Source organism: Stegostoma tigrinum, chromosome 12, assembly GCF_030684315.1.
Source record: "Stegostoma tigrinum isolate sSteTig4 chromosome 12, sSteTig4.hap1, whole genome shotgun sequence".
NCBI lineage: Eukaryota > Metazoa > Chordata > Chondrichthyes > Orectolobiformes > Stegostomatidae > Stegostoma > Stegostoma tigrinum.
Window position 1 is genome coordinate 1151853 of NC_081365.1, and position 22461 is coordinate 1174313.

General features: G+C 43.1%; 1 protein-coding gene across 3 annotated transcripts in view; it reads right to left on the minus strand.

Moving 5' to 3' along the window:
* slc37a1 (solute carrier family 37 member 1) overlaps positions 1–22461 on the minus strand; it is a 113218-nt gene that overhangs the window by 68718 nt on the left and 22039 nt on the right. For all 3 annotated transcript variants that reach the window (XR_009446533.1, XM_059650070.1, XM_059650069.1), the window contains exons 3-9: positions 21833–21914; positions 17866–17995; positions 14244–14322; positions 11411–11546; positions 10765–10841; positions 10474–10640; positions 7056–7093 (exon numbers count right to left, since the gene is read on the minus strand). Coding sequence is in view for 2 of the 3 variants with exons in the window: in XM_059650070.1 (XP_059506053.1) it covers positions 7056–7093; positions 10474–10640; positions 10765–10841; positions 11411–11546; positions 14244–14322; positions 17866–17995; positions 21833–21914 (709 nt within the window). In the remaining variant the exon portion in view is untranslated. The remainder of the gene's footprint in view (positions 1–7055; positions 7094–10473; positions 10641–10764; positions 10842–11410; positions 11547–14243; positions 14323–17865; positions 17996–21832; positions 21915–22461) is intronic.

Here is a 22461-nt window from a genome sequence, read left to right on the forward strand (position 1 = left end):
TTTAAGTGGAGAAAAACTGCAGAAACACAAAAGGAATTTGGGGGAAATTTGTGCACGGAACACGGAAAGCTGGCTCATAGTTGCAGCAGGTAATCAGGAAGGTCAAAACAATTGAGGTTGGTTGGCTCGCTGAGCTGGTTTCTTGTTTCGCAGTTTCGTTACCTTGCTGCATAACATCCTGAGTGCAGCGTCCAATGAAGTGTCACTGTGTTTTCCCGCCTGGTTTTTAAACTCTGGGGTCCGTTGAGTTGGACTGCCTCATTTCTGGTTATCCTTCGTAGTGGAGGATGTATGGCATCGAGTTCTATGTGTTATTCAATAGCATGCTCCGTGGAGTGCCAGGCTTCTAGGAATTCCTATGCCAGTCTCTGCTTAGCTTGTCCCAGGATTTTGGTGTTGTCCCACTCAAATTGGTGGTTCTCCTTATCCATGTGGATTGAGATGAGTGAGTATCGGTGGTGTATTTGTATCCAGTTGGTGTTCATGTACTCTTGTTGTTAGCTTCCTTCCTGTTTGTCCCATGTAGTGTTTCTCACAGTCTTTGCAGGGGATCTTGTAGATGACATTGTTCCTGTCCATGGCGGGGCGTGGGCCTTGAGTTCGGGTGAGCAGTTGTCCTAGGGTTGATGTGCCATTCTGATGCCCAGCTGTTGTAGGAGTCTTCTGGTAAGTTCCAGTGTGTTCTTGATGTAGGGTAGTGTGATTAGAGCATCGGGGTGTGTAGTATCTTCCCGATGTTGTTCGTGTAGGCATCTTCTGACCCAGTTTTTTTGGATATCCACTATCCTTGAAAACCCGGAAGAGGTATTCCTCCTCCTCTTGGTGTAGCTCCGTGTTGCTGCAGTGTGTTGTTGCCCTTTTAGATAGTGTTCGCACGCAGCTTTGTTAGTGTGTGCTGGGATGGTTACTGTTGAAGTCCAGTACCTGGTCTGTGTGTGTGGTTTTTCTGTGCACTTTCAAGTGCAGTACCCCATTTGTCCTGCGCTCTACCATGACGTCCAGGAATGGGAGTTGTTTGTTTTTCTCCTCCTCCCTGGTGAATTTTATTCCAGTGAGTGTGTTGTTTATGAGTTTGTCTCCTCCATATTGGTCCGTTTAATGAAGGCTAAGGTGTTGTCCACGTAGCGTATCCATAGTTTTGGTTGGATTAGTGGAAGGGCCGTCCTTTCTAGTCTTTACATCACTGCTTCTGCTGAGAGTCCGGAGATAGGCGATCCCATGGGTGTCCCGTTGATTTGTTCCTATGTTTAGCCGTTGAAGGTGAAGTGGGTGGTGAGGCATAGGTCCAGTAGTTTAAGCATGTTGCCTGCGGAGATGGATTCATTGGGGTCGTGCTCTTGTCCCAGTAGTGTTGTCATTGTTTTCCTTGTTAGTGATATGTCTATTGATGTAAATAGAGCAGTGACATCAGACGATATCATGATTTCTGTCGTCTATTCTTATGTCTTTGATGGAGTTGAAGAATTCCTGGGCTGAGTGGATAGAGTGGGGTGGTTTGTTGACTAGGTGCCTGAGTCTCCTTTGTATTTCCTTGGCTAATCTGTGAGATGGAGTGCCTGGTAGGGAGACTATGAGTTTAAGGGGTACTTCCAGCTTGTGCACTTTCGGGAGGCTGTAGAATCAGGGTGTGCTGGTTCCTTCGGGTTTCAAGCCTAGCTATGAAGCTACTCCAAAACCTTAGAGGTCAAAGGAATCTTGGCCCTTATTTCAAGGTGTTTGGAGTATAAGAGTAGAAAAATCTTACTACAACTGGACAAGGTACTGGTGAGGCTAAATCTGGAGTACCATAAGCAGTTTTAGTCCCCTTTTTTAAGGAAAGGGGAATTTCAAAGGAGATAGCTCAGAGACGGCTAAACAGGTTGGGTCTTAACTCAGTGGAGTTTAGAAGAATGAGAGGTGATCTCACAGAAACATAGGATTCTTAAGGAGCTTGACAGGATGGCTCTCCTCAGTGGAGTGTGTCTAGGACCAGAGGGCATAGTCTCAGAATAAAGGAGTACCAATTTAAGACTGAGATGAGGAGGAATGTCTTCTCTGAGGGTTCTCTCTTTTTGGAACTCCTGACCACAAAGTTGTGGGGGTGGAGTTCTTGGGTATATTTAAGGATGAATGAATGACTTTTTTTCTCCCCCCAAGTGTAAGATGCTAATGAGAGAGGTACCACATGGATCAGTATCTGGACACCTGCTATACATGATATACAATGACTGTTGAAGGAATTGAACATAATATTTCCAAATGTACTGTCAACACAAAACTAGAATGAACTGCAATGAGGAGGAAGCACAGAAAGTCCAGTGCATTTTTTAGACAACCTGAATCTGAAAATACATGGCAGATGCAGTGTAACGTGGACTAGTGTGAAGATAGGATAAACAGAATGGCAGGATATGATTTAAATGGAGATGTGGTAAAGTTGATGAACGAAAGGACCTGGGTGTCCTTATACACTGGTCACTGAAAGCAAGCAGAGAGGTGGTGAAGCAAGCATTTAGGAATGTAAGTGATATGTCGACCTGCAACAGGATTTGAGCAAATTTGTCTCACTGTAGCTGTACATGATTTTGGAGAGACCAAACCTCGAATTTTTGGACTCCTTAACTAGAAAATATATAATTATCATAGAGACAGCACAGTGAAGGTTCAATGCACTGATTCTTAGGATGGCAGGATTGTCGAATGAGGTGAGATTGGTGAATACAGGCCTGTATTCACCAGAGTTTGGAAAAATGAGGGAGAATCTGACTGGAATGTTTATAATTCTTACAGTGCTGGACATACTGAATGTAGGGAACCTGTTCCCTTTGTTTTGTGGGGGACAGGGTTAGTGTCGAGGACAAAGCTTCCAATTTTAAGGCTTAGAAGGCACGTTGGTCGCAGTTTCAGGATGCAAGGTGGACCATTTCAAACTAGGATGAGGAAAAATCTCTTGACTCAGTGATTAATCTATGGAATTCCTTATTACATAAGATGGTGAAGTCCAACTCACTGAATTCATTTAAGTAGCAGATCAACTTCACAGAATCATACAGTGCAGAAGAAATCCTTCAGCCCATCAAGTCGGTACTGCCAAGACTACTCAAAATCCACACATCCCACTTTTCAGCACCAGGACCATAACCTTGCATGTTTTGACATTTCACATGCTCATCCAAGCACTTTTTAAAGATTGAGAGATTTCTGGCCTCAACTACCTTCTCAGACAGTGCATTCCAAACCTCTGGTAAAAACATTTTCCCTCAAATCCCCTCTAAACCTCTTGCCCTCCACTTAAAAAGTATGTCCCTTGTTACTGACCCTTGTACGTAGAGGAACAGCTGCTTTCTATCCTTCCTGTCCATGCATCTCAATCTTAAACACCTTGATGAAGGCTCCCATCCATCTTTCCTGCTCCAAAAAGAAACATGAGATATCCAGCCTCTCTTCGTAGCGAAACCACTGCATCCCAGACAGCATCTTGGTCAATCTCCTCTGTACACCCTGCAGTGTAATCACATCCTTTCTATATCACAGCAACCAGAACTGCACACAGTACTCCAGCTGTGGTGCAACCCAAGTTCTGTACAGCTCCAACATATCCTCCCGGCTCTTATGATCTATGCCTCACTTGATAAAGGCAAGTGTCATTACATTATCAGAGATAATGGGAGCTGCAGATGCTGGAGAATCCAAGACAACAAAATGTGAGGCTGGATGAACACAGCAGGCCAAGCAGCATCTCAGGAGCACAAAAGCTGACGTTTTGGGCCTAGACCCTTCATCAGAGCTCTGATGAAGGGTCTAGGCCCGAAACGTCAGCTTTTGTGCTCCTGAGATGCTGCTTGGCCTGCTGTGTTCATCCAGCCTCACATTTTGTTGTCACTTCATTATGCTTGCTTAACTAACTTTTTAACCACCAAGATCCCAATGTTCCTATGAGCTTCCTAGTGTCCTGCCATTCATAGAGTACTCCCTTGCCTTGTTAGTTACTGAAAGTGCAACACCTCACTTATCACAGTTAAATTCCATCTGCCACTGATCTGACCAATCTGTTTATATCTTCTTGTAATTTAAGACCTTCCTCGTTTTAATTACTCAGTTAGTCTATGTGTCTTTGTACTTATCATCTCCCCATATTTTCATCTTCATGGTTTACAGATGTCCCGAATAATAAGGGGCCCCAGCACTGATCACTGTGGTATGCCATTGGACACAGTCTCCGGTCACACAAACAGCTTCTAGCATCACCCTATGTCTCCGGTCACTCAGCCGGTTTTGGAACCAACACGCCAAGTTACCCAGGATCCCATGTGCTTTTACCTTCTCTATCAGTCTCCCATCTGGGGATTGTCAAACGTTTTGCTAAAATCCACATAAACTACATCAAATCCCTACGCCCACCCTCATCGACTCAACGGGGTACCTCCTTGAAAAATTGTCAAATTTGTTAGGCATAATTTCCCTCTTACAAAGCCGTGTTGACTATCCCTGGTCAAACCTCGCCTTTCTACAGGAGTTTAATTTTCTTTCAGAATTTTCTCCAATAATTTCCCTCCCACTGATGTGAGACACAATGGTTTGTAATTCCTCATTTTATCTCTACCATGCTTCTTGAAAATGGAACCACTTCTAGGCACCAAGAATGTTGAAGAGGATAGGGAGAGAGATTGGGAATATGGTGTTGAGATAGAGGATCAATCATGATCAGACTGAAATGCAGGCTCAATGGACAAATGGTCGTAACAAAAACAGAACGTGTTGGAGAAACTCTGCAGGTTTTGGTTTTGAAGTAGGGTCGCTGGTCCCAAAACTTTCGCACTGCTTTTTCTCCACAGATGATGCCAGATCTGCTGAATTTCTTCAGGTATTTCTCTTTTTGTTTCAAATTTCCAGGGTCCAGAGTTATGGGTTTTATTTTAATGGCCTAGTCCTGTTCTTAATTTTTATTTTGTGTACTAAACTTTGATGTGGCACCATATCAAACACACAAACATTTCAATTCAGAGCAGGAGAAGGCGAATTGACCCTTTGAGATAATAGGAACTGCAGATGCTGGAGAATCCGAGATAACAAGGTGTGGAGCTGGATGAACACAGCAGGCCAAGCAGCAGAGGAGCAGGAAAGCTGGTGTTTCGGGCCTAGACCCTTCATCAGAAATGTTTTCTGATGCCTCCTGGCCCCGATGGGCTACATCCTAGAGTTCTAAGGGAGGTGGCTGAGGAAATAGTGGAGGCGGTGGTTGTGATCTTTCAAAACAATTCTTTGTTAGAATTCTTTGAAGAGGTAGCAAGTATATTAGACCAGGGAAACCCAGTGGATGTTATCTATCTAGACTTCCAAAAGGCCTTTCATAAGGTGCCTCACGGGAAGCTGCCGAGCAAGGTGAGGGCCCATGGTGTTCGAGGTGAGCTACTGGCTTGGATTGAGGATTGGCTGTCTGACAGAAGACAGAGTTGGAATAAAAGGCTCTTTTTCAGAATGGCAACCGGTGACGAGTGGCGTCCCGCAGGGTTCAGTGTTGGGGCCGCAGCTGTTCACTTTATATATAAACGATCTGGATGAAGGGACTGGGGGCATTCTGGCGAAATTTGCCGATGATATGAAGATAGGTGGACAGGCAGGTAATACTGAAGAGGTGGGGAGGCTGCAGGAAGATTTAGACAGTTTAGGAGAGTGGTCCAGGAAATGCCTGATGAAATTCAATGTGAGCAAATGTGAGGTCATGCACTTTGGAAAAAAGAATACAGGCATGGACTATTTTCTAAGCGGTGAGAAAATTTGTAAAGCAGAAGTACAAAGGGATCTGGAAGTGTTGGTCCAGGGTTCTCTAAAGGTTAACTTGAAGGTAGAGTCTTTAATTAAGAAAGCGAATGTAATGTTGTTGTTTATCTCAAGAGGGTTGGAATATAAAAGCAGTGATGTGCTTCTGAAACTTTATTAAGCTCTAGTTAGGCCCCATTTAGAATACTGTGTCCAATTTTGGGCCCCACACCTCAGGAAGGACATACTGGCCCCTGGAGCGTGTCCAGTGGAGATTCACATGGATGATCCCTGGAATGGTAGGTTTAACGTATGATGAATGGCTAAGGATCCTGGGATTGTACTCATTAGAGTTTAGGAGGTTGAGGGGAGATCTAACAGAAACTTACAAGATAACGTATGGCTTAGAAAGAGTGGACACTGGGAAATTGTTTCCGTTAGGTGGGGAGACTAGGACCCGTGGGCACAGCCGTAAAATTAGAGGGGGTCAACTTAAAACGGAAATGAGGAGACATTTCTTCAGCCAGAGAGTGGTGGGCTTGTGGAATTCATTGCCATGGAGTGCAGTGAAGGCCGGGACGTTAGATGCCTTCAAGGCAGAGATCGGTAAATTCTTGATCTCACAAGGAATCAAGGGCTATGGGGAGAGGGCAGGGAAGTGGAGTTGAAATGCCCATCAGCCATGATTTAAGTGGCAGAGTGGACTCAATGGGCCGAATGGCCTTACTTCCACTCCTATGTCTTATGGTGTTTGTTGCTTTCTAACTCCCACCATTCTTAAATATTGGAGATCCATTTGCTACTGTTCAATCTGCAGGGAGCGTTCCAGAACCTTAGGAATTTTGGAAGATTAAAAACAACTCATCTACAATCTCAGTAATCACTTCTTTTAAAACATAAGGATTAAATCTATCAGGAACTGTCCAGTTTGGTGGTCGAGTTGGGAGCCTTCAACTCTTTAAAAAAGAGCTTGGATCTGCCCCTGAAACTCTGTAACCAGCAAAACTAGGGATTGGCTACTAGGAAGTGAGATTAGGATGGGAGAATTCAGCCAGTGCAGAATTTAATATTTAGATATTTTTCCCTCATTATTTTGTTCCATTTTTACACAGGTGAGAGAAGTTCTAACTGTATCTGTAGCACTTTCCAAGGGCATTTGGAAAAATTATAAACATACCCTCTCCAATATCAAGGGACTTTCTATTTAATATCCCAGGCATAACCAACAAGCCTTTACATTAACACATTGAAGTAAAAACGCTTCACAGTTTACCGAAGTCTTCATCAAAAATATTCAGTTAACAATAACTACTTACCCGGGCTCGGGATAGAGTGCATTTAACATCTTGTGGATCTAAAGAAATGAGAAAAACTAAAGTCTTAGGAACGGACTCTTCAGTTTCTTGTCAGCATTAGAAACTAATGCAGAATAACATACACATTGTCTCTTGCATCCAAGCCAAAAGATAAGGAAGAGGTCCAGATGAGCTGATTTCCTCCACAGATTCTCCTATAGTCTGCAGTGAAGAAGATTTATCAATCTCTCCTTACGAATAAACTCATAATTGAGCTGAGACTTTTTCTGTTGCCATCAATTATTTTACAATCACTCATGATACTGGAAACACAAAAGTTGTGCATCATAGTTCTAAACTAAAAGGCAAACAAAAAACTGAAGTATCTTAAAACACCAGTAAAGAGTAGACTGAGCAAGCAGTGGTTCATAGTAACTTCCACAGAGCCTGGATTTCAGCTCAAACCAATAGGACTGCACTGCCTTGGCTATTTGTGTCAGTCACAGTTTAGTCACAAGGGGGAACATCAGCATGTTGCAAAACAAAGCCTTAAATGCTGTCCCTGTCCTGGGAGTGTTTGATGGGGACTGTATAGAGTGACGTGTACTTTATTTAACCTGGTGCAGTCCCTGTCGTGTGAATGTGCAATGGGGACAGCGTAGAGAGTTTTACTCTAACACCTCCTTGCTCTACTTGTTCTGTAAGTTTTTAATGGGGATGGAGTAGAGGGAGCAGACAAACGTGGTTGCAAATGTGCACAGATTATTGAAGGTAGCAGGACAGTGAGAGAGAGCAGTTAACAAAGCACAAGTTTTCCCTCAGCTTTAATAAAGAGCTATAGAGTACAAGAGCAAGAAGGTGTTGTTGAGCTTGTACAAGACCCTTGTTAGACCTCAGCTGGAGGATTGTGTACAATTGTGGATGCAACATTACAGGAAAGATATGAATGCATTGGAGAGAGTGCAGAACTGATGGACAAGAATGTTCCAGGGATGGGAAACTTCAGCGATGAGGATAAATTGAACAACATGGACTGTTCTCCTTGGAGAGAAGGTCGAGAGGAGACCTGATTGAGGTTTGCAAAATCATAAGCAGACTAGACAGAGTAGGTAGGGAGCAGCTGTTTCTGTTTGTAAAAGGCACAACAGCAAGACAGTGCAGGTTTAAAAAGTGACATGCATAAGAAGCAAGAGGGATGAGAAAAAGATCTTTTTCACAGAGTGGGTAGTTAGGGAATAGAACATGCTGCTTGGAAGTTTGGTGGAAGCAGATTCAATTGAGGCACTGAAGAGGGTATTGGATGATTATTTGGGTAGAAAGAGTGTGCAAGGGGATTGAAAAAGGCAGGATACTGAAAGTAGGTAAGGACGCTCATTTGAAGAGCTGATCGGCCAAATGATCTCCCTAGCGCTGTAACACTTCTGTGTTTCTATAATTTCCATGCAAGATGCTGGAATTGTATTTCCTCATTCATTTTATCCACTGTCAACTCTGATATTGCGTGGCTGCCAACTCACAGATCAGAAGATTTTTTTGACTCAAATTTCTTGGAGATTATCAGGTGATTTGACTTAGACAACCTAATACCTTTCTGTAGTTCATTAAAATGTTATTAATGCGTACAGTGAATAATCAAAAGGGCTAATAGATTGCAGTGTTCATACCTACAGGAACATAATGCAATGGAATAGAAGTACTGATCAACTCTACAAAGCCCTGGTAGAATGCAACCTCAGCCCTTTTGTTTTATTCATTCATGGGATGAGGGCATCGCCAGCTGGGCCAGTATTTACTGCTCAACTTTCCTCCTGGGAATTAAGGATAAGAGTCAACACAACGTTGAGTCATATGTAGGGCAGACCAATTAAGGAGTTTAAAAATGCAACTGATTCACTGATTTCTTTTCAGGAATGAAATGTGCTGTCCTTATTCATATCGTCTCTGCAGCTTCTCATTGTATCAAAATGGTATGAAGTAGATGGATCAGCCTGCAGTGGGTGAAGGGCAACCCAAGCTCCAACTTCGCAAAACAACTAAATCAGGAATTAAATAGTGGCCTTGACAGCAATGCCCACATCCTGAGAATAAGAACATGTTGAAATTTCTAAATAATTACAATAAAACACTGCCACAAATCTGTTGGCTTTATATGGATTAGAACATAAGAACGAGGAGCAGGAGTAGGCCATCTGGCTCCTTGAGCCTGCCCTGCCATTTATTAAGATCATGGCTGATATTTTTGAGACTCAGCTCCACTTAGCTGCCCATTCACCACAATCCTTAATTCCTTTACTGTTCAAAAATTTATCTAGCCTTGCCTTAAACGCATTCAGTGAAGTAGCTTCAACCGCTTCAGTGGGCAAGGAATTCCGCAGATTCACAACCCTTTGGGTGAAGAACTTCCTCCTGACCTCAGTGCTACATCTGCTTCCCTTTATTTTGAGGCAACGCCCTCCAGTCCTAGTTTCACCTCCCAGCAGAAACAACCTCCCTGCCTCCACCTTATCTATTCCTTTCATAATCATATATGTTTCTGTAAGATCTCCTCTCATTCTTCTGAATTCCAAGGTGTATAATCCCAGTCTACTCAGTCTCTCATAATCCAACCCTCCCAACTCTGGAATCAACCGAGTGAATCTCCTCTGCACCCTCTCCAGTGCTCGTATATCTCTTCTCATGTAAGGAGACCAAAACTGCATACAGTACCCCAGGTGTGACCTCACCAGGATCCTATACAGCTGCAGCATAGCCTACCTGTTTTTCAACTCCGTCTCTCTAGCAGTGGCAGACAAAATTCCATTTGCCTTTATAATTACCTGCTGCACAATCCTACTTTTAGCGATTCATGCACAAGGACACCCAAGTCCCTCTGCATAGCAACGCACTGCAATTTTTTACCATTTAAAACAGAGTCCATTTTACTGTTATTCTTAACAAAATAGATGACCTCGCACTTATCAACATTGTACTCCATCTGCCAGACCTTTACCCACTCACTTCAACTATCTATATCCCTCTGCAGACTTTCAGTGTCTTCTGCACACTTTGCTCTACAACTCACCTGAGTGTCATCTGCAAATTTTGACACATCACACTTCATCCCCAACTCTAAATCATCTATGTACATTGTAAACAATTACGGTCCCAACTCTGATCCCTGATGTACACCACTAGCTACTGACTGCCAACCAGAAAAACACCCATTTACCCGTTTTAGAATAGAATAGAATAGAATAGTAATTTATCGTCACTAGTTTTTTTTGTAACCATACAATGAAAACTGTTTAAGTCACCATACTCCAGCATTTCTATCAATTTAAACAGTTTCACAGCACTCCAGAGGTGGGGGCCAGTTATTACAAACAGATCTGACCAGCTATTGGTAGAATTCTTTAAACTGATGAGTATGATAAACTCTTACAGTTTTTGACATACTTACGTTCAATTAGGAATAGGAAACAAACTACTCCCATCAGAGCAACAATGATGCCTGGCACCACGAAGGACATTCCCCAACAGCTGGACACCCAGTAGCCAGCTATCAAAGAGCCCAGGATGTTCCCCACGGAGGTGTGAGAATTCCAAATGCCCATGATCAGGCCTCTCCTGTCACAAGAGAGGCAGTAGGCATATTAGACCAGTTTAAAGGCTCAAAATAAGAACAGCTCAAACAATACAAAACAAAAACAACACTCAAAAATTATTCTGAAATGCTCCAATGCCTACTTACTTTCCTCTACCAAACCAGTTTCCAATACAAGTCACAACACTAGGCCAGCCAGTGGTCTGCACGAAACCATTAGCAACCTAGATAATCAAATAAATCCAAGACCTTTCATTAACATCAATGCCCGACTCATTATTGTGTCTTGTGCTCAGAAAGAAAATGCATGGCAGGACCGACAAAATCTGATCGAAAAACATAGTCCTGCAACATTTAATATTTAAACTCAGTTACAATTCCCACTCAGCGCTGCTACAAATAACATTCATATGTCACATTTAATGAGATAGCTTGTGGGTTTTCATTACCTTTTCATTCCCAGCCATGTTTTGAGATGGAGAGCACTGGCAAAAGGCCAGCAACCTGCAGTGAACTGCTTGGAGAGAAAACGATGCCCAAAACAAAGAGTGAAAGCAAGAGCACTAAGGTGAGGGCGCCAGTGAGTGGAGGGGGGAACTGAGGGCAAAAAAAGGGAGAGCGCGTAGGAATGCAAGATGGGAAAACTGTGCTCAGATCATTCCGCATCAAGGCCTGTGATTTCTGTCCCTGACCGCAATCCTCCACAAACAATAGATCCTGCACTTGCTTACCCTAATATGCTGCTTTCACATAACGCTTAGTTTTGATTAGATAGAAAGAACTGTCTACTCACCTGAATAAGGATATAGTACTGTAAATTGTGGATGTTGTAGAAGTATCCGAGACCAAATAGTGCAGTGAATAAACCACTGCTCAACATCCCAAACGTTAGGTACAATCGAATAGATAAACGTTCTCCAATTATACCACTGCCACAAAAGAAAACAACTGTCATTTGGATCAAAGACAGACAGGAACTGGAGCAAATGTGAAGATATTGTAACCTGGAATTTCCAAAGTCCTTTATCTCATCTCTCAGAAATGACAGTGTTTCACACCATGAGTCCTACAACAGAAACATTGCAGCCAATCCACACACAGAATTATTACATCAGGATAAACCAATATTTGGTAGGAATATTATTTTCAAGTAAATTTTAAGTACATGACAGAGGGAGGAAAACAGGTTCCAACACGTGACAGGAATTTAGTAACTGGAGAAGTGTTTGTTTGTCCAGAGTAAAAATTATCTTTATCACAATAAAATGTTCAATGTTTAATGCATGATTCCCCAGATCATAACCAGAAACCCCTAGCACTTAGTTATTCTACGACTTTGGTGTTTCACCTCATCCACACTAGGTTCAGTGTCGAGCAGTGATTCATGTACGAAGAACTGCTTGATATTCATTTTCAAATGTTCTCAAATTTAAAATAATGGCTCATACATCTCTTCTACATTGATTATCTTCTGATGATACACAGGAGTAACAACACTGCTATCGCCATTGGTGAAGCTTTATATGAGAATTACATGGGGATGGGAACCAAAGTGTCAGCTTGGACGGGTAAGATTTAGATCACGAAACAGGAGACACACATTACTTAGTGATGTAGTCAGCGACTCGGGAAGAAAATAAAAAAACTAAGGATTAAGAAGTGTCCAAAGTAAATTAAAAACCAAAAGAACTGCGGATGATGTAAATCAGGAAAAAAAACAAAGTTGGTGGAAAAGCTCAGCAGATCTGGCAGCATCTGTGGAGGAGAATACAGAGTTAACATTTTGAGTCTGGTGACCCTTCCTCGGAAGGTTATGAGGAAGGGTCACCGGCCCTGAAACTTTAACTATTTTCTCCTCCACAGATGAGGCCAGACCTGCTGAGCTTTTCCAGCCACTTTGTTTTTAGTCCAAAGTAAACTAATGGGTTAAGCTTAGTTTAAAAATAAAGGGCAGTCACACTATGAAAGGTACTCTACACAGCCCCAAATAATGACAGGGAGATAGAAGAACACACACGTAGACACATTTCTGCCTGTAGGCATGAGTAGGCAAGAATAGCAGGAGACTTTAAATATCCCAATAGCATCTGGGTTATAAATAATTTAAAGGGCCCTGAGGGTGAAAAATTCATAGTGTGTCCCCCGAAACCTTTTTTTGAAATGATACATGGCAAGCCCAATGAGTGGAGACGCAATTTTAGATTTAGTTTTGAGAAATGAAGATAGACAAGTGGGTGAAGTGAGTGTGCGACCATGCCAGGACAGTGGCTACAATTCGGCTCGTGCTCATGTTAGTGTGGGTAAGGACAGAGATAAATCAGGAAGAAAAGTTCTAAAAGGATGAGTGCGTGCACGTGTAATTTTCCAAAACTGAAGCGCTTTGGCTGAGGTGGGCTGGACAGGACTGCTAAAGAATGCATCAGTGGTAAACCGGTGGGAGATGCTAAAATGTGAAATGTTACCAGGGCTGGAGAAATGTAATTACAAGGACAGATTGGAGAGTTTGGGGTTCTTTTCCTTATGGCAAAGTAGGTGGAGGGACAGCATGATTGAAGTATACAATATTGAGGAGTGGAAATTGGCTTCTTTTGTCTACTCTATTTCCCTTCGCAGATGGTGCAAAAACCCAGGGTCACAAGCTAACTGGCAGAAGGATTCCAGGGGATGTGAGGAAAAATGCTTTATACAAAGGGTGGAAGACCAGCATAGGGGGTGCATCAGTCCAGGTGGTGGCCAGTACAGGGGTTGGGTTGTGGGGTGGGGGGGGGCATGGTCTGTCAGGCACACTGATTTAAACAAGTGTGTGAAGATGGGTTCCAGATCCATCCTTCGCTGTCTGGCTTTTTGGAATAGGCCACTGCAGACATTGAGAACCCAATGTGAAGTCATAGAATGGCCCAATACAGAAGGAAGTCATTCACCTCACACCTGTTCGTGCTGATCATCAGGACAAGGATACACAGTTGAAGTGCCCTGACTGGTTATGTATATTAAGCATATATATTTTTATTTGAAGCTTGGATATGTTCCATGACCATCATATCCTGGGGTGGAATTTGGAAACTGACCCTCTGGTCCAGAGGTAGGGGTACTACTATTGCACCAACAGGGTCCTTCCTACGTTGAGCATACATGATGATACTTGAATTCAAGTTTGAGTTTCTTTTTGTTACAGTGCAACTCCCTCAGTTAATTTTTTTTTATTTAGAGAAGATAAAGAGAGATTTCTGAAATACTTAGCTAGGGAATAGGGAGAAACTTGCAATGTTATATTCTGTGAATAATTCTTGCATTGAGTAAAGATTAGCATTTGGTTTACCATTCCACCATCTTGCTTCAGAATAAATGCACATCACTTTGGCCCACTCTAATGTTTTGCCTCACACACCTGAACTTTTTAAATACAAATTTTCAGATAATTTCCAACCCCAAATGACAGCTTTGATTGAACTAGGCAGCTGTCAGGCAGTGCATTCCTGGCCTGGACCACTCGTGTGAAAAAGGTTTCTCTATTGCAAAGGGAAACTGCAGCTGTCAACTAATGGCAATATTCTCAATGTTAAACTTGCAATTTCAGAATTGTTGTGTCTGATTCACTTCTGTGAAAAGGATTCTTAAGCTCTTACCTGACATACATTCCAACAGCATACGCACACAGGAAAGAGTAGTCCAGGGCTCCCAGCAGCTGCTTATAGTTACTTTTATCTACAGTCCATTTTAACAACAGATACAACAATTGAAATTCAAACAAGGAAAAATAAAAATCAATAAAATAACTTTGCAAAGTTTAAAAATAATTGCTCCATTCTCCCAAAGTACCTTGGTCAAGAGGTCAGCCGCCAGTCAACCAGCTGCCAACTTCATGCCAGCAGTGAGTGACACCACTCCCCACAGCTATTTACCAACTTGCTGGCACACCCAGTAAAACAACAACAATGGCAAATATGCTCAACCATCAAATTCATTGAAACCCAAACTGCATCAGGGAATAGTTCTGTTTGAGAATTACATCTAAAAGACTTGTGATCTTTTTCTAGTGAATCCCCATCATGAGATTTTGCTTTGAAGATCACGATATCGTTTTAGATGAAGAGAATGCAAGAACTCTGCTCCAGTAAATAATCAGCAGCTACTTTTGTTTCAAAAAAATCATGGTCATAGATTCAAGTAAAGTGGCAGAAGGATTAGAGGGGACGTGAGAAAACACATTTTTTTAAAACAGAGGGTGGTGGATGACAGAAATTTGCTGCCTGAGTTGGTGATGGGGGCACAGATTCTAACTATTGTGAAAAGTACTTGGATCTGCACCTTAGGTGCTATAAGCTGCAGGGCTATTTGTGCAGGACAGTGGGATTAGGTCGGGCTTTTGGGTGTCTTTGTATTAGCATGGACTTGATGGATTGAATGGCCACCACCTGTTCTGTATCATTTCTGTGGTTTCTAATTTACACACTGAACTGTCTTGGTGTCATCAGCAAATTTAGCAATCATTCCTTCAACCTTTGTACCATATCACTGACATAAATTTGCCCCCACCTCTGGAGTGCTGTGAAACCATTTTAATTGGTGCAGGCTCTGGAGTATTGCAACTTGAACACTTTTTCTCTGTATATTTCCGTAAAAATACGAGTGACAATAAATTGCTGTCGCATTATTCTAGAAATTGTAAATAGTTGAGACCCAACAGTGATCTTTTTCACACTCCCCTGGTCACAGATTAAACTGGAATTCCCTCCCTAATGGCATTGTGGGTTAACCGTCAGCAGGTGGATTGCAGCGGTTCAAGAAGGCAGCTTATCACCACCTTCTCAAGGGCAACTAGGGATGGGCAAGTGATGCTGGCCAGCCAGTGATGCCCACATCCCACAAAAAGAATAAATAAACAAAAAAAATTATAAAGTGATGGCCAATAACCAAAAATAGTTAATCTATTCTGCAGTTTCTGACAAAAGTGAAGTGGAGTTGGTGCTGCAGTGGTACAGCGGACTGGTAATCCAGAACTCCAGGCTGATGTCCTGAGGAATCGGGTTCAAATCCCACCATGGCAGTGAAATTTAAATTCAACAGAAAAAAAACAGAGACAGACAGTCTGCAAAAAAATGCTTGCTTAAATGGTGACTATCGCTGCCATCAATTGTTGAGAAAACCCATCTGGGTCACAACTGTCCTTTAGGGAGGGAAATCTGCCATCCTTCCCTAGTCTGGCCTACACATGACTCTAAACCCATAGCAACGCTGTTGGCTCTTAACTCCAAGTTAAGGATTGGCAATAATGCTGGCCCAGCCAGTGATACCACATCCCATGAATGAATACAAAAGACATGTCTGACATTTAAGGTAAATTCCGCAGACTAATTGTATGAAGGATTTCTCCTGCACTTTGTACTTCAATTTTGTCTCTCAGGCCCCTTGTTCTTAGGGATTAAATGGTATAAAGCAAGTAGTTTCTACCTCTCTATCTGAGGAATAAGAGAATGGTCAAAGATAGAGTAGGGCCGATAGCATAGGGAACTTGTGTGTGGAGTCTGAGGAGGTAGGGGAAGCCCTAAATGAGTTTTTTGCTTCTGTCTTTACGAAAGAAACAAACTTTGTAGTGAATGAAACCTTTGAAGAGCAGGTGTGCATGCTGGAATGGATAGAGATAGACGAAGCTGATGTGCTGAAAATTTTGTCAAACATTAAGATTGACAAGTCGCCAGGCCCGGACCAGATTTGTCCTCGGCTGCTTTGGGAAGCGAGAAATGCAATTGCTTCGCCACTTGCGAAGATCTTTGCATCCTCGCTCTCCACTGGAGTCGTACCCGAGGACTGGAGAGAGGCAAACGTAATTCCTCTCTTCAAGAAAGGAAATAGGGAAATCCCCGGCAATTACAGACCAGTAAGTCTCACGTTTGTCGTCTGCAAGGTGTTAGAAAGGATTCTGAGGGATAGGATTTATGACCATCTGGATGAGCATGGCTTGATCAAATACAGTCAACACGGCTTTGTGAGGGGTAGGTCATGCCTCACAAACCTTAGAGTTTTTTGAGGATGTGACTAGAAAAGTTGATGAGGGTCGAGCTGTGGATGTGGTGTATATGGACTTCAGTAAGGCATTTGATAAGGTAGGCTCATTCAGAAGGTCAGGAGGAATGGGATACAGGGGAACTTAGCTGTCTGGATACAGAATTGGCTGGCCACCAGAAGACAGCGAGTGGTAGTAGAAGGAAAATATTCTGCCTGGAAGTCAGTGGTGAGTGGGGTTCCACAGGGCTCTGACCTTGGGCCTCTACTGTTTGTAATTTTTATTAATGACTTGGATGAGGGGATTGAAGGATGGGTCAGCAAGTTTGCAGATGAAACGAAGGTTGGAGGTGTCGTTGACAGTACAGAGGGCTGTTGTAGGCTGCAGCAGGACATTGACAGGATGCAGAGGTGGGCTGAGAGGTGGCAGATGGAGTTCAACCTGGATAAATGCGAGGTGATGCATTTTGGAAGGTCGAATTTGAAAGCTGAGTACAGGATTAAGGATAGGATTCTTGGCAGTGTGGAGGAACAGAGGGATCTTGGTGTGCAGATACATAGATCCCTTAAAATGGCCACCCAAGTGGACAGGGTTGTTAAGAAAGCATATGGTGTTTTGGCTTTCATTAACAGGGGGATTGAGTTTAAGAGTCGTGAGATCTTGTTGCTGCTCTATAAAACTTTGGTTAGACCACACTTGGAATACTGCGTCCAGTTCTGGTCACCCTATTATAGGAAAGATGTGGATGCTTTGGAGAGGGTTCAGAGGAGGTTTACCAGGATGCTGCCTGGACTGGACGGCTTATCTTATGAAGAGAGGTTGACTGAGCTCGGACTCTCTTCGTTGGAGAAAAGGAGGAGGAGAGGGAACCTAATTGAGGTATACAAGATAATGAGAGGCATAGATAGAGTTGATAGCCAGAGACTATTTCCCAGGGCAGAAATGGCTAACACGAGGGGTCATAGTTTGAAGCTGGTTGGAGGAAAGTACAGAGGGGATGTCAGAGGCGGGTTCTTTACACAGAGAGTTGTGAGAGCATGGAATGCGTTGCCAGCAGCAGTTGTGGAAGCAAGGTCATTGGGGTCATTTAAGAGACTGCTGGACATGCATACGGTCACAGAAATTTGAGGGTGTATACATGAGGATCAATGGTCGGCACAACATCGTGGGCTGAAGGGCCTGTTCTGTGCTGTACTGTTCTATGTTCTATTATTTCACATCACACTCCCAGTCTAATCACTCACCAAAGGGCTCCCAGCTGCACCAGGTGTCATTGGAAAAGGCTTTTTTAAGTAGTTTAGCCTGAATTAAATGCTCTTTGTAGCTGTACAGTTCAACTTCATTCGCCAATGAACAATTCATATGCAAGGCACTCTGTGAAGAAACACATGAGATCAGAGCCAGAAATAACAGGAACTGCAGATGCTGGAGAATCCAAGATAACAAAGTGTGGAGCTGGATGAACACAGCAGACCAAGCAGCATCTTAGGAGCACAAAAGTTGATGTTTCAGGCCTAGACCCTTCATCTGATGAAGGGTCTAGGCCTGAAACATCAACTTTTGTGCTCTTAAGATGCTGCTTGGCTTGCAGTGTTCATCCAGTTGCACACTTAGATCAGAGCCAGAGCTCACTGCACTATGGATTAATATTTGCGCACAGCGCATGAGGTACAGAGGGCAATTCAATCATTTCTACTGCCAGACACAACCATTTCTGGCTCCATAGCAGTTGCGTCAACCTGTGAACTAATCTAAGCCCATCCCCCTACACTATCCCATCATCATCCAGTGGGCTAATTTCTCCTGGATGGTGTCAAGCTTTGAGTAATATGGGAGCTGCATCCATCCAAGCTAGTGGGGAATGTTTTATCACATCCCTGACTTGTGGCTTGGTGGTGGACAGGCTTTGGGGAGCCAGTTTGAGTGTAACTCACTGCATTATTCCTAGTTTCAGGCTTGCTCTTGCAGCTACAGTATTAATATGGTGAGTCCAGTTTAGGTTTGATCAATGGTAGCATTCTCCCTTTTTGGAGATGGTCACTGCCTGGCACTTCTATGGCATGAATGATGCTTGCCACGTGTCAGCTTTGCTAGGGCTCCTTCATGCCACACTCAGTCGAATGCAGAATTGATGTCAAGGGTTGATACTCTCACTTCACCCTCTGGAATTCAGCTCTCCTGTCCATGTTTGAACCAAGGCTGCAAAGAGGTCAGGAGCTGAGTGATCCTGGCATGACCTAAACTGGGCATCACTGAGCAGGTGCTGCTTGATGGCATTGTTGACAATACCTTCCATCACTTTACTGATGACTGACAGTCGACGAAAGGAGCCGCAACTGGCTGGTTTGGATTTGTCCTGCTTTTTGCATACAGGACATCCCTGGGCAATTTTCCACATTGTCTGGTAGACGTCAGTATTGTAACTGTACTGGAAGAGGTTGGCAAGGAGACCGACAAGTTCTGGAGCACAATGTTGTCAGAATCCATGGCCTTTGCAGTATACTGGATCTCCAACCATTTCCTGATACCACGTGGAGTGAATCAAATTGGGTGAAGACTGGTATCTGTGACACTGGGGACTACTGGAAGAGGCAGAGATGGATCATCCACTTGGCACTTCTGGCTGATGATTGCCATGAATGCTTCAGCCTTGTCTTTCGCACCGATATGCTGGGCTCTTGCATCATTGAGGATGGGGACATTTGTAGAGCCTCCTGTTACAGTGAGTTGTTTAATTGTTCACTATTATTCATAACTGATATGGAAGGACTTTGAGATGATCTATTGGTCATGGATTTGTTTAGCCCTGTCTATCACTTGCATAACACTAACAGCATAAGCAGCAAGTAATGTGGGTGTGTCACATCTAGCTTTTTGGACCAGTTAAGTTTTGCTCAGAAGTGTTGATGTGCAGGAGATGATTTGTCAATCAATTTGTACAGCAGGTCAGGCAGTGGAGGGAACCAGTGCTAATGTGTCAACCAGCTGAGACATTCAGTTTTGGCCAAAGACTAACATCAGCTTGACATATTATCTCTGATTTTGTCTTGTCAGACACTGCCTGACCTGCTCTGTACTTCCAGGAATTTCTGTTTTTATTTCAGATTTCCAGCATCTTTATGGTTTTGTTCTCATAATTCAAAGAAGTTGTGCTTCTGCATTTTCTGTTACTTTTCTTTCTTGACCAGCACCCTGACTGGAGTTCTTTCCATTGCACCCAGAGTGGACATTCCTAAACTTTAGCTTGTTCTGAAAAGCTGGCCATCTCAAAGGTCTGGACATGTGGGTGAATCTTGGTTGTTAGAGTTGACCAAGCCCACGAAGAGGAAGCAAAGAGATCTTTGGTTGCTTTTGACTCAATAAGGCGTTGGATTGGAGAGTTGGATCAGTGCGTGTTTATCATCCTTAAAAGGTAAAAAAATCCACATTTTCAGTTTGTCTTTGGGTCTGTGGCCTTTGACTTTCTTTTCCTTACATATAGCTTGTTATGGACAAGACTGATATGAATGCAGAAACATAAAAAGGAAATAAAGATACAATGCAGTGCTCAGTCTCAAGATTCGAGGGTAAAGAACAAGGATACTAGAATGATATTAATAAACATGACAAGACCTGCTGGGGAATATCTTCAGTGCAGCCTCCAGTGAAGCGCTGTTTTGTTTTCCCGCCTAGTATTTAAACTCTGGGATACGTTGGATTTGATTACATCATTTCCGGTTTTCCTTCGCAGTGGTGTATATTTGGGTGTAGTTGTGTGTTTGTTGATGGCCTTCTTGGTGGAGAACCAGGCCTCTAGGAATTCCTGTGTTCATCTCTGTTTGGCCTGTCTTGGGATCCTGGCGTTGCCCCAATCGAACTGGCAGTTCTTATCTGCGTGAGTGGAGATGAGTGAGTAATGGTCATGTCTTTTTGTTGCTGGTTGGTGTTCATGTACTCTTGTAGCCAGCTTTAGAACATTACAGCACAGTACAGGCCCTTCGGCCCTCGATTTTCTTCCAGTCTGGCCAATGTAAGTTTGTTGCAGTCCTTGCATGGAATTTTGTATATTACGTTAATTCTGTCCACAGTGAGTAAAGGGTCTTTGGTTCGAGTTAGCAGTTGGCGTAGGGTTGACATGGGTTTGAGTGCTACTCTGATGCCCAACACTCATAGGAGTCTTGTGGTCAGTTCGGATATGTTCTGGATGTATGGTAGCACGATGAGTGTGTCAGGGCATATTGTATCTTCCTGTGTTGTACATGTGATAGGCATCATTGGATCCAGTTGTTCGGGTATCCGTTGCCCTTAAATACTTGGTGGAGGTTGTCCTCTTCTTTCTGGCATAGTTCCGGGCTGCTGTCGCTTGTTTAAATAATGTTTTCATGCAACTTTGTTTGAGAGTGTTAGGATGGTTGCTGTTGAAATTCAGTACTTTGTCAGTGTGTGTGGCTTTTCTGTGTACCTTTGTCAGACATTCCCTGTTGGCCTGACATTCTCCTATGACGTCCAGGATTGGGAGCGGTTTGGTCTTTTCCTCTTCCCTGGTAAATCTGATGCTGGTGAGTGTTGTTTAATTAGTTGGTGTGTCTCCACTAACTTGGTCCGTTTGATGATGACAAAAGTGTCATCCATGTATCAGATCCATAATTTGGGTTCGATTTGCAGATGGGCAATGCTTTTGAGAACCAATGTAATACATAAAATTCCATGCAAACCCTGCAACAAACATTAACATTGGCCAGACTGAAGAAAATTGGCTACAAGAGTACATGAACACCAACCAACAACAAAAAGACATGACCATTACGTACTCATCTCCACTCACGCAGATAAGGAGAACAACCAGGGCGGTTGGGGCAACACCAGGGTCCTAAGACAGGCCAGACAGAGATGAGCACAGGAACTCCAACAGGCCTCATTCTCCATCAAGAAGGCCATCAAAAAACACATAGGACTACACCCAATATATACACGACTGTGAAGGAAAAACAGAAATAAGGTAATCAAATCCAATGTATCCCAGAGTTTAAGTACCAGGTGGGAAAAGAAAACAGCGCTTCATTGGAGGTGCACTGAAGATATTACCCAGCAGGGTAATGAAATGTCTGCAAACTAACAGGCCAGCTCGGTGAGCAAACCAACCACAGTTTACAGACTGGTGGTCCCATTCTGCTATTTTTAGAAGGAACTGATCCAGTTTTTATCATGCTGCAAAGTTAAAGGGGTCCTCACCTTGACAATGCTGATTGGTTTCCGAGAGAGATGATAAGCCGTGTACAGCAAGAAGGTCAGAATCAGTGTAAACGTTCTGTAGCTGAAAAACAAAGTTCTGGAGTTGGTACCAATTGTTCCAAACATCTCCCCACTTCCTTTCAGACAGCAGCCAGTACTTGCAGTATCAGTGATGCAGCATTTATTCCTGATCATCTCAAGAAGAGGCAATAACATGCCTCAGCATTATACCTCTGTGTAGATATCAACATCTCACACCCACACAGGGCACAAAAAATTACTCTCGTACAACTATGTTAATGCAGCAAAATGGCCCAAGGAGCATAACAGTCAAAATCTAAAACCTTGATTATTCACCATCATTCACAACTGTCGAACGTACATCCGATCCGATGGAGTGGTACTGCTTTGCTCTCTACCACTTGCTGATAATGTTGTTTAGCGAGTTGCCCTGCCTCACAGCTTCAGTGGGTTGACAACCTCACTTCAGGTATACCTACTGCTTCTGGCATGCTCACCTGTACTCTTCCCTAAGTTCTCACCTTCTCACTGGGCAAGTCCACCATCCCAGAGACTAATCTCATGAATTTTCATTGCACTCCCATTCTGGCAAATCTATCAACTTTTGG